General features: G+C 40.4%; 1 protein-coding gene across 4 annotated transcripts in view; it reads right to left on the reverse strand.

Moving 5' to 3' along the window:
- The window catches only part of usp25 (ubiquitin specific peptidase 25), a 49,050-nt gene that overhangs the window by 16,713 nt on the left and 19,146 nt on the right, over positions 1-13,191 (reverse strand). For 3 of the 4 annotated variants that reach the window (XM_061803492.1, XM_061803495.1, XM_061803496.1), the window contains exons 8-16: positions 12,025-12,101; positions 11,824-11,897; positions 10,807-10,958; positions 8,312-8,439; positions 8,082-8,177; positions 7,790-7,954; positions 6,840-7,081; positions 6,649-6,719; positions 6,322-6,550 (exon numbers count right to left, since the gene is read on the reverse strand). In XM_061803492.1, coding sequence (XP_061659476.1) covers positions 6,322-6,550; positions 6,649-6,719; positions 6,840-7,081; positions 7,790-7,954; positions 8,082-8,177; positions 8,312-8,439; positions 10,807-10,958; positions 11,824-11,897; positions 12,025-12,101 — 1,234 coding nt within the window. The remainder of the gene's footprint in view (positions 1-6,321; positions 6,551-6,648; positions 6,720-6,839; positions 7,082-7,789; positions 7,955-8,081; positions 8,178-8,311; positions 8,440-10,806; positions 10,959-11,823; positions 11,898-12,024; positions 12,102-13,191) is intronic. The other variant, XM_061803493.1, reaches the window with a different exon arrangement.

Consider the following 13,191-nt stretch of genomic DNA (forward strand, 5'->3'; position numbering starts at 1 on the left):
CCTAACCTCCCAACAGACCAACAGCGTTACCTGGCTTCCATGTTCACCAGCATCGGGCAAAACAAAAGACGGTGGGATATACTTCTTCATCAATGGAAAATGGTGCACGGACGTCACATAACTCAGAGGACACTACAGCCCACTTTTATTGTCATTGTTCTTAAACGATAAGGCATTTTACTCGCTGTGTGAGTTTGCCACTTTCATCCTTGTCAGTGTCGACGTTCCCCCCCAAGCTAGCATTAACGCAGCCCTGCTAACGCAGCGTTCATACTCAGTCTGACCAAAAAAATTTAAGAGCTTTTTCGGGGCATTCTTAGGGGCTGACACGGAAAAAATTTAGGGCCGACACGAAAAATTTAGGGCCATCGTGGGAAATCAAGAGTAAGGAAAAAAGACTCACCCAATGGTGCCATCAACCGTTCTTGGTTCATCAAATGTTCCAGTACCTCCGTACCTGTGACAGTGATCACCTGTCGCCCCTTGTGGTAGTTCTCATTGATATGACCATTGTCAACGTCTTCACATAACAGTATACAGAAAACCAGATTCCAACTATAATTGTAACTATATACACAAATGTCTTCTACTGATGTCTGTCTCAGCACCCCTACGAGTCGAGCTCCTTGAGCCATCCCAGTGCCTCCTCTATTTGTTGCTGCACAGGTGCCAAAGAGGCTCTCTCGTCCTTTGCTCTGCCTCTGAGTGCATCGGCCTCGGTGATAAACCTCAGATTCCTCTTTTCTTCTGCCTCCTCACACAGCCTGTCAGCCTTCTCAATAAGCGTTGATATGTCAGTCTCTATTCTGGCTTTTTTGGTTTTGAGGCAGTAGAGATGAAAAGTGGGCAGCGATGCCAAATGTAGCCAGGTACAAAGTCTTCCTTTCCCCACAGTGCTAGTTTTTAGCAATGTCACTGGGAACATGACTGCAAACAGTTTCGAATTATTTTCACAAGATTTGTAACTGTAATGGCTGCAGATCACTTTTAAAGTCCACATGATCTCTGCCTTTAACAAGTCCGTCTTCGTGTACGTTCATAAAGCCTGACTTCTGGCTGGACAACTGTAGGTGCGCATTAGGGATCGCAACCGGTTATAACCGGTTTTCGTTTTTTTTTAAAAACGAAACCGTAATCGGACTTTCGAAATCGGTTAAAATTTCCAATCATTTCTTCCGGTTCCGGTACTCCACATTGCGCTCTTTTTTCAACATCATTTCCACTTTTTTCAAGTTTCGCTGTTAGAGTAAAGTTGGACTCAAAAGAACATTGAGTTAAATCAAAGAAACATCAAACATGGCATCGAGGAAACGCTCCAAAGTATGGGAGTAAACTTGTTCTATTGGCAGACATCAAAACACTACTCGCATAACGGGGGGAACTCTGTGAACTTGTCACTCCGGAAGAGCAAGAACAAAAACAGTCCGTGCGGAACCCCGCACCCCAACTCGAGGTCCCGCGGGTGAATTATGTAAACACCACTATGGTACCGTTTTTTTGCTACAGCTTTTCGGTTAAAACCGGTTATGAAAGTAAGCGTTTTTTTTGCGATCCCTAGTGCGCATGCACTGCTAGTACCACTGCCTGACGTTGATGCTTCGCTATCTTGATACTTTAGAAACAGATTCATACCAACGGAAGATGAAAGAGTCTTCGCCAAATCAGCGTGTCTCCTGCTTTTCCCGGTGCGACTCCAGCGGTTTGACAACCATCTTTTCAAGCTGGTAACTCTGCTTGCTTACAGATGGCAGTAAAACATGTGCCGATCTTTTGGATCTCGACGAACTCAGCTCCCAAACGCCTTACTTTCAACCCAAGCTTCTTGAAAAATGCACTTCCCCGTGATACAAGTTGGATCGATGAAAGAACTACGCTACGTCGTAACGAAGACGAATTGAAATGCCTACTCACGGAAACAAACAATGGAATATCGACAAGATGGCAACTAGTTGTCAACGCGGTGACTTCCGTTGACAATTTCCGGCTGTTTTGGACGCCACACGAATCGCTACTTTTTTTTTTAAATAAAAGATTAATTTATTTTTTTAGGGAGAATTTTGGCAGTAGAGGTCCTCCCTTTGATTCTTTTTTATTTAAGGCCTTTTTAGGGGCTTGACCGGTTTTCGCGGATTTTTAAGGACTTTTGGGAGCCCCTAAATGCACCTTCGAAAATTTAGGGGTTTTTAGGGACTTTTAGGGCTGAATGCGAACCCTGTAACGCTCGACGAACAAGTCAATGAGATATAGAAAAAAACACCAAGACTCATCACTCATTATTTAAGGAGACTTCAACAAAGCAGGCATGTGATTTGACTGAATGAAAAAAGACTGAAAAATAGTCAGGGGTCTGGGGGCTGCAAGCATGATCAAAGGACGATCACCAATTTTAACGTGCAAGTTTTATAAATTGTATTATGAATGAAATATAGCTAGTGCATCTATAAATAAATGCTATTCTGTTTTCAAAATGTACACAATATGATCGTTCATTATTTAGGTGCATACCTTTACCCCAGAAAATTACAAATTCCAATCCAACTAAATAAACTACTAGAAGTGAAACTAAATTTAATTCAGATTTGTGCCATGGCATGCAAGCGTACTATCAGTGTGTATATCGTATTCAAAATGGAATTTTTACATTATGCACCATCTCGTCCTGCACTTTCTACTTTGGCTTCAGACCAGAGCTTTTTTTACGCAAAAAAGCAAAAATCTCATCCAGTTTCACCACTATTTCTTCTATTATTCACATACCCCGACATTCATTAAAGTAACAGCACTTCTTTATTTATTTTTTTTACTTTTACCATTATTATCGAGAGTAACCATAAGCAGCATGTTGAACTCTCATTGCTCTACGTTGCCCACACTATGTTGTTACTGGTGGTGTATGAAATTATGAGTGGACCCCTTCAGGAGCCAAAGGGAGCCAGAGTCATGTAAACAAGGAAATACAAGTAGTCTGAGTAGCACAAGTTGTGCTTCAGTGTTAAAAAAAAAAAGGCTGTGGTTCTCTGCGCTGAGAATGTGCGACAAGTGCACAGTTGCATTGGTCTGGAATTGTTTTTGTTTTGTTTTTTTATCCAAGCAATTTCAAAAGACAGAATTCTGCCTATAAACGGAAAAATCCCGTCTGAACAAAGTTACACTCAATTATGCACTTCCTCAATGCAAGCAGCAAATACTGTCTGACAAGGTAAAATAACACTTTAGACCATTGCTATACCGTGGTAAATAACGCATACCTGTGCCATTCCCTGCGCTGTCCAAGGTTCCTCCAACAGCTGCTTAAGCTACTTAATGTCTACATACAGGCAAGCAATTAAATGGGCCAATCTCTGGATAAACTCAGTGAAAAGGTGGACCAGCGAGGCAAAAATAGAACTTCAAAGCTGTTTTGACTGCACAGACGGTGGAGTGTTTTTGAAAATTCAGCAAGCAGGATGCTGTTACATCATATATCAATTTCTGTGAGGAGATGCGTACCAACAAAAACTTTTTGCACATTTAGTAACAACAAACCATGGTTCACTGCCAAACCTAAGCAACTTTGCCTGGCTAAAGAGGTTGCATATCGTAGTGGGTAAAGGGCCATGTACAATTACACTAGAAAGCAATTGACTGAAGAAATTAACGTCACAAAGAGGGATTATGCAGCAAGGCTGAGTAAAAAGTTAAGCACCAACAACTCCAAATCAGTCTGGCAAGCATTACAATCACTACATAATTACAAGCGATGTTCCCCTTCAGTGGACAACAATAGTAGCCTAGCTGATTAACTGAATAGCTTTTATTGCAGATTTGAAAAGTACACTTTCACTTTACACACCCACCGAGTCACAACACCGTTCACATCAATACCTCCAACTTCACATCCATCCACAAATAGGACATGAGACATCTACAAACAACAAAAATTAACAAAGAGGCGGGCCCAGACCTTGTGTGCCAATCTGCCTCAAAGTCTGTGCAGACCAACTCCAGTCGTCACAAAGATCTTCAGCAGATCTCTGAACTGTGTAAAGTACCAACCTGCCTCAAACTCTCCACCATCATCCCGGTCCCCAAGAAACCTGCAATCTCGGGTCCAAATGACGACAGGCCTGTTGCCTTGACATCCGTGCTTACAAAGTCCTTTGAACACCTTGTGCTGGAGCACCTCAAGACCATCACAGGTCCTCAGCTGGACCCACTGCATTTTGTCTATCAAGCTAAAAGGTTTGCACATGATGCAGTCAACATGGGTCTGGACTTCATCCTTGAGCACCTCGGCAGTGTGGGAACCTATTTTGAGGATCCTGTTCAACATCATCATCTGTGAACTCCTTCTCCAAACTGCTCCAGCTCAGCACCTGCCACAAGGGCTGCTTAGAGAGGTGCACACAGCCATCAACGAATGAGTACTGTGTGCCTCTACCACAGTCTTGTTTTGGGGGTGCCACAAAAAAGGACAAACTCCGACTGCAACGGACAATCAAAACTGCTGAAAAGATTATTGGCACATCTGTGATAAGCCACCTCGGCACAAAAAATGAGCCACCCCGGCTGAGGCGCCGCGTCCGCCGGTCACGCCACCCCAAGTAGGACAAGAGCAGGCAAGGATCCTATCGGACCCTCAAAATCCTGGCCACCAGATCTTCCCGCTCCTTCCCTCAGGTAGGCACAATCAGACAGAATACAAACCAAGGCATCGCGAGGCATCGCAACAGCTTCTTACCTCTTGCAATTAATTTCTTGAACAGCTAACTGACAATTCAACATTGACATGGTGCCAATTTTCTGCCTCAAGTTTTCATATTCTGCCAGGTAAATTACACATTATAGATTATTCATGCACTCACTGACCATTTTACACCATCTCCACACCTGTTGTTGACCTGTACGAGCCTCTTGTATATAAGTAGGATCTGCAACACTTGCTCAATCGTCTGAGGAGTATCTGCAGCATTTGCAAAACTGACATTCACCCAGATTATCAGACAATTCGTCCCTTTAAACTGCATACATTCCTTTAAGTTTTGACAACCTGCTATAAATACTAGAAAACTGCATCCTTGCTCTAAATGGCAAACCGCATCCTTTGCACGACTGTGAGTAAAAAAAAGTATTCTCTCAATTGACTGTCTGATGTCGTACTAGGGCTACTCCAACTACCAAATTCCTTGTGTTCTGTTCTTGTGTGAGACAAATTCCTTGTGTTCTTTACATACTTGGCCAATTAAGACGATTCAGGAGAAAATATGGAACAGTGGTGAACCTTCCCAGGAGTTGCAACCCTACAAAGATCAGCCCAAGAGAACAGCAATAACTTGTCCAGCATGCCACAAAGGAAGGTAGGAACACTTCGAAAGATATGTGGCCCTACTTGCCTCAGTAAAAGTCAGTGTTCAGCACACAACAACAATGGGACAGGGCAAAAATGTCATCCGTAATACAGGCCCAAGGCAAAAAAAAAAAAAACAAAAAACACTGCTAACCAAAAAGAAGATAAAGGCTTCCCTACTTTAACAAAATAAGTGAATAAACAAATACATTTAAAAAAAGAAAAAAATATTTGGAACGTGTCTGTCTTGTTACAGCTAATGCAAATGCAGCACAGCATTTCAAAAAAAGAACCGTGGGTGGTAGTATGACAGTCTTGGCTGCTTTACTCCTTCAGGATCTGGTTCCATCAAATCACAGCAAATTGTCCAGAATACAAAACCCTGAAGGTGAATGTTCAGTCATCAGTTTGTGACTTCAAGCGAAAATTTGCTTGGATTCTGCAGCTGCATATTGATCCAAAGCAAACCAGCGAGGCAACTTCTGGATGGCTTAAAAAAAAAACAAAATGAAGGTTTTGGCATGGCCTGGTCAATGTACAGATTTGAATTAGCTTGAAACGCAGTGGGCTGACCTTAAAAATCTTATATTTGCACTGGAGTCAAACAATTCTGCAAGAAAGAGTGGACCAAAATTTTGTTTGCTTGATTTTAGTTATTGCTGCTAAGGATGGACCCTTTCTCACACAGAGCCAGGTAACGTTCAATAATTTTTTCCCCTCAAAAAAATGAAATCTTTTAAGGAAAGCACTTTAAGTTCAACTGGGTTATGTTTGTCTAGTATTTACATTTTTTTCGATTATCTTAAAGATGAAAGCCATAAAGAAAATAAGTGTCTAGTTCAGCTTCAAAGGAACACATCGTTAACATGCAGTCATGCTCATCATACAAGCAATCTGCATACTTGTTTTCCGGATTTGGTCGCATGACTTGCGGAGGTTTAGTGCAATGCAATAAGACATAATAATAACTACAAAGGTTTCCAGTTCATGCGTACCTTCCGTAAGAAAGGGCTTCTTGTCATTGATATACATAAGACAGTAGGCACTGGCATTGCGGTAGCCTCCGAACGAGTCCCGCACGAGCTCCTCCCAGGAAGACTTTGTAACAGAGATATCGTTGTACTTCATCCAGCAACGTTGATGTGGGTCATAAATGTAGGCCCAGTAGTGACCTGCGTTGGCCTGGCCTTCATGGACCAACACTGCATGAAGTCGATAAGGAACCTTTAATAACACAAGAGATATTTTTAGTCCGCATTAATAAAACCGATGTAATTTTTTTCATGACAATTGATGATCACGTCATCACCAGAACTTATCACCTGCATCATTGATTTGTCGGAGTACATCAGCTCAATGGTCCTGTGGATTCGTTTTATACTGTCCTGTAGATCTGGTGTGAGCAATATCATAGAGGCAATTAGTCAGTGTCCTGTGTACAGTATTTACATTGCGATAGTAAATATAAAGGACATGATATAACATTCAGTAAACGAAGGAAGGACAAACTTACCACGGGTGTCATTTTCAACTTCACTCCTCCATCGGTGCAAGCATCCCTCAAGGACTCTCAATTCCTCTTCAGTAATATGGCGAGGTGCAGGGTGCATGGGGAGATCAGGAGGTAGTCTGGACTGCGTGAAAGGCTTATGAATGGGAGCTCTCTGCTGCTGGGCTGTAGTAGGAGTTGAAGCAGGGCCTGAGGCAGAGCCTGAGCTCTCTGGGGAAGCCAAAGAGTCCTGCTCGGCCATACTGCTGAGTGAAAGATGTGGGTACCCCGAAAATAAATAAATAACATAAAAAAGGTTTGAAAGCATTTTTAGGCATAGACATGTTTAATGAGATTCACGGACAAATATATGTAATGGGAATGTCAACTCTTTTTATCCATGTGTGCATGAGTGTGTGTGGGGTTTTTCATTTGAGGACTTGTATGGTTGACTTGCTATAATACACTCATTGTCAGAATATCTATCTCCTCAATGATGCAATTTATACACCTCGTATGGCGCCAAATCACTCAAATCTGTCGACCTGCATTTGACTCAGAATGCGCTGAAAGACATTGAGCCAATGAAAAGCTTGAAAACATTTCAAATGAATCAACTGCAAAGCGAAACGGTGATGAGTTTCAAACGTCATTGGTCACATACAAGCTCCGACACAGCATTTCAAATCACTCAGATTCAGGAAGCATGACACAGGCTCCAAAACATTTGCCCATCACTACCAAAACGTGACTGATTTGCATGTATGTATTTAACTAATACTATTATTATTATTATTATTATTTATTATGGTCTTGGGTAAAGGAAAAAAAACAATAATTATTTGGCATTTCTGAATAAATCATAGTCATAAATCAATGTTTGCTTTTTTATATAAAGTACTGTGATAGTCATCTTTAACATGCCCCTGAGATTTTTAAACTAATCCCTCTTTGTAGTACGTTTGATAACTTGCCTTGGAAGAGGCAGCTGTACTCCAGTTGTGCCACCAGGGTGTGATGATGAGTCAATATCTTCCACAGGCGATGTACACACAGGCTTACTGGAGGCAAACTCCATGGCATACTGGAGGACATCTGCCAGAGGAAACCTCTTGGGGCCAGAGCCGTAGCTCAGATACCTTCATGTGAATAGGAAGATTGAAAAACACAAACATTACAATGACTGTGTGGTGTGTAACATCACTCTCATTTGCAGGTTTTGTTGAATTTGAAAGGATGAAAAAAAAAAAAAAAAAAAAATAGTACCTTTCTAGTCTTTGCTGAAGCAGTGTCAAATGTTCTTTTAGCCTCCTGATTTCCTCTCTTTTAATTCGGGTTATTTCTCGGTTTCTGTCCATGTATCTAACAAAAATATCAGATATGATGAGAGGTTCAGACCAATTGGCATTTGCAATGACAAGAAAATATCAAACTTCATGTCTGTTTGCTCTCTGATAAGTACAGTACCATTTCTCTACCATCCAAATGTGTATCACCTGTCCATGTAGAGCATAGAGGGGAACTCCAGTTTGTTGTGGATCTTCTCAGGCCGTCCAAGTGCTTGATTAAACTCAAATCTCGAGAGCTCAAAGGTCAACACTGGAGGGAGTTCTGTGAACCAGTGCTGAAAGACAACATCTTGCTCTTATTTTAGGAGGTTTTTCGGGCTTTGTCAAGTCTGCTTGTTACAAGTGCACTTTCTATTTCCCAAGCCTTCATCGAGCTCAAAATAATTGTCGATTTACAGTGTATTGTGGTTTTAACAGCAATTTTATATTTTTTGATGGGGTGTACGCAACAGAAAAACAGTCATTTGTTTATTTGCAAGTCGCTAACTGTTGTTGTCATTGCATCCATGTGCAATGTGGAAGGCACATCACGATAACTATCACTCTCATGCTCCCTGACCTCACTATTTTACAAAATGAATGCAGCTTCTTCTTGCACTGTGTATGATGCGCACTTCCAGGTACATCTGAATAATTTAGAATTTGGTAGAAATAGGGCGCAATGGTTGCCGACTGGAGTTTGCATGGCTTCCCACGTACCTGTGTGGGCTTTCTCAGGGTACTTTGGTTTCCTCCTACATGCCAAAAACATGGTAGGTTGATTGAAGACTCTTAAATTGCTACAGGCAGGAATGTGAGTGCAAATTGTTGTTTTCTGTATGTGCCCGACAACGGACTGGCGATCAGTCTAAGGACAGGGGTGGGCAAACTACAGCCTGCGGGCCACTTCCGACTTGGCAAAGATTGGTACAGAATTACCCGAATCATACCAAAATCATGACTACATTCATGGGCCTTGTGTTTGTAACGCTGAATGGTTCCACCAAGTTGTGCTGCAATGCCCACTGGTTCCAGAGGTAGAGAAACAGCGGTACCTCTACTTACGAATGTCTCTAATAACAAAAAATTCAGGTTACGATATGCCTCCTCGGAAAAATATTGTCTCTACTTATGAAGGAAATTCAGGATACGAAAGGAAAAAATCCCCAAATTCCACTAAACGTAAATATCCTGCATCTTGGTTTGCGTGGCACGACTGAGCTCTCATTGGCTATCGCCGTAGCATCTTCCTGGCATCCCATTGGTAAGAAGGGATGTCAATCTTTACCTATGATCCTTTTTGTTTCCCTTCGATACTCAACTGTCACCAAATCACGCTGGTGCTGTCACAAGCAAACACACATTGCAAAAGTCAAAATTTTTCATTTGGGTTTTTTGCAAGTCTATTCATCTATCTTCACCATAGGCCCCAAGAAATTTTTGGGGAATCTAGTTGTGTGTGTGCGTACATTTGTACGTATGTTTTCTCTCAGCTGTCAAGGTTTGCCTCTTCCCCCGTTCCCATAATGCCTTTTGCTCGTCACTCACCGTTCTTTTTGCATAGTTGCTCAACGCTAAAGGAAAATGAAGATAATTTTTTTATGATTCTTTATATTATGTACTTTGAATGCTTATTTTTTCTTTGGACCACGGTGTGGTGCATTGGTTCTTGAGATCTTGTAGCCCACTTCATGTTATTTCAAAGTGATTTCTTGATTCAACAAGTATCAGATTGGGAGAGCAATTACCGTCTCACAGACGGTCAGAAAGGTTTGGATTTTTGGGGGGGCCTTAATAAATTGAATTGTTGTTTGTAAACTGCATTTTCCATTTCTTTGGGTTGTCTCTGAGTGATATTAAAATTGATTTGATGATTTTAAACTTTTGTATATAATGTGCACTCAAAAAAAAAAAAAAATCAGGTGGGGCAAATACTTTTTCATGGGACTGTATCTTGTCTTTTTAGTGTATTCAATTAAATATAAGTAGAACATGATTTGTAAACCATTGTATTCTGTTATTTATGTTTAACAATGTTGCAACTACATTGGATTTGGGTTTTTATGAGAGATGAATGAAGACCATGAAGTCTTAGGATTCAAGGGAAAGTAATAGAGCAAGACCAAACCCAAATTTATTTATTTATAACTGCTTGAAGAAATGTGTGCCTTTTGAAGTGAGTATTAATGGATGTAGGACTGCAATGACATTTTTTTCAATGAATGAGATTGTAATTTACATTCAATCCCTTAACGCAAAAAACAAAACAAAAAAAACATTTCAAATTGGCAGTGCAGAAAATACACAAAAATGTTAACTATTCTTTACAGTAAAAGAAGAAGCCAATCAGTTGTTTGGTCAAAAACAAAGAAATTGGTTGGTGTTATAAATGGAATAAATATAATTTACTGATTTATTATTGTCATTATAATTAATATTGAAAGGCTAAACTCAGAGGATTTGTCAAATTTTCGGTGAAACAAGGTCCTTAAATGCTTACTCGATAATGAAAAATCATTAATTAATGTGATTATCGATAGTTGATGATTAATCATTGCACTTTCTAAACAAATGTAAAATAATGCATATGGTCTCCGCTATACTTGACCCAAAAAATGTGTTAAAAAGTTACATATTTAGGGAGATTGCTTCATGACACTGACCTCTTGTCCAGACCGGGCAGAGTTCTCTGCTGAGTGTAGGGATTCAATCTCCCCTTCAATCATTGCTGCCTCCAGACACTCGTGGAGATCCTTGAAGCCATTCACTTGCAGCGGATACTGGCCAAACATTTCTGTGTTCTCAAATTTTTTACCTGGGGAGTTGTGCAACACAGCAACTATTCACTTGTGCATTGGTAACTGGTGAAGAAAAGAGCAGGATAACAGCAGCAACCTGTGCTATTGCAAACTAACAGAAGTTATGTTAAGCTCAGTGTCCTCCTCTGCTCTTGTTTAGCAAAGAGAAATTAATTCTGGTGACCTACACTAGTGGTTCCTAATCAGTGTGCCGTGGCACATTGTTGTGCCCTGAAGGCTCTTGTGTGTGCCACGGGAAATCATCAAATTGAATTTAATTGGTCAAAATACAACTTCTTTATAACAAATAATGTATGATTGTTCATCTACCTATTGCAGCGGTATTTAAGACAGGACAAATAAATACTCTCCTATTTGATGGCAGAAAGTGTGTCATTGACTTGTGTATCCGCTTTTTGTGACATTTTTGTTTGGTGGTGTGTCTGGAGAAATGTAAGCTATGTGCCTTGGCTCAATAACAGTTGGGAATCACTGACTTACACTACAACAATGAGAAGTAATTAGATGATGACTAGAATAAAAATGGAAAAAAGCAGGAGCAAGCAGACATGCAGATGTGGCATTAAGTCCAATTTATGAGCAGAAGAGCCCACCGGCCCAGGTTTTCGTGGCTCTGGGCCAATGTTGTCACGCATAATAACCACAATGTCAATCAGATGTCAAGGTCTTCCACAATCAATGCACCAGCACTCCTGTACAAGGGGTGTATCTCATTAACACAAGGTCACCTTTCAATACCAGTGGCAGACTTTTTTTTTTTTTTTTTTGGTTCTAATGGCGACTGCAATCAAGCCACCACGCTTTCTGTGGCAACTTCACACTTTTGCTTTTTATTGATTCCAATTCTATGCCTCATCTCACCTTCCAGAACACCAACGGCAAGGAATCGACCATAGAAAAGCTCAACCATTGGGTTCTTTGGCTTGTCTTCTTCCCTGAATGCAACAACATATAGATAAGGGTTATAAAAAGAAACTTTCCTTCGCTTACATGCAGTTAATTAATCAACAGTTTATTCTCGGTTTACAAATTTGTTGCTTGTTCAAAAAATTATGTAGTTACCCATCTTCTTCAGTCTTCATTTGGAAGGCATCCTCCAGCCAGTCCAAGAGCTTGTGTGTGAATTCACTGACATCCTGCTGTAGAGCAAAGTATGTAATATACAGTGCATAAAGTACGGCAAGCTTAATTTAATAACTATTTTCAAAATGCAGCATTGTCAGCCTACATGTTAAGAGGCAAGTAGGGTCAAGAAATTCAAATCATCTGCTGATAGGCCCTAAGCTCGAGGTTTGAGATGACTCACCTTTACAGAGGCATTCATAAATTACTGAAGAAAAGAAACGGTAACACCATGTGGCCACTTGTAGACCTTGGGACTACCTGATGATTTAGGTCAAAGTATACCAAGCCTAACTAATACCGAGCAACATGACATGACTGATGTGTGGAGAGACTAAGTGCTTGACCCCAGTTAACCACCACAAAGACACTGGCTTAGTACAACTGCTTATGTCAGGAGAAGAACCAAAGAGTTTTGTACCCTGACATCAGAGCTTCCATTGTAGGATGTGTTTTTGCATAGTTCAGCAAAGGATGATGTGGGTTTCAGGATTAATTGTCAGAGATAAGAAAGGTTAAGTGTCCCACAGTTACTGGAGGCTGAGTTAGCAAAAAGAAAATTTGCAGTAAAGCCTGGGCCACTAAAAAGAAGGCACAACATGGAGATGAGACATACTCAACATTTGCATGAAATCCAAACTGCAAAATTACTTTGTTTTAACTCAAAGTGAAACATAAATATTTTTAAGACATGTATACTGCATTGTTCTATGTCCATATGTCCAACCATCTTTATCTTTCCCATTATATTCTTGTTGTTATTGCTATTACCAGAGTTATTGCTATTAAGTAATTTAAACAAGGGTTTCCCCAGCTGTAACCCCCTGTAATATAAAACAATGACACAGCTCAGAAGATTTTTAAGAACAATTTTGTGTTTTTGCAAACTTACAATGAAAATGTCAAACAAAAAAATACATTGCTCACCAAACCAAGCCAACTATGAACCATAAATTTGAAAGGTCGCTTCCAACTTTTTCTTTTCTTTTTTTGAACTCACAATGATATCCTGTCTGTTTAAGGTTAATGTTATGTTGCCTCCTATATTTAAAATACAGAATTAGCTTTTTGTGCACTGTATTGTCTGCGCTTTCATGCTTGATCAGG

The sequence above is a fragment of the Syngnathoides biaculeatus genome, chromosome 18 (assembly GCF_019802595.1).
Source record: "Syngnathoides biaculeatus isolate LvHL_M chromosome 18, ASM1980259v1, whole genome shotgun sequence".
In the NCBI taxonomy this organism is placed as follows: Eukaryota; Metazoa; Chordata; class Actinopteri; order Syngnathiformes; family Syngnathidae; genus Syngnathoides; species Syngnathoides biaculeatus.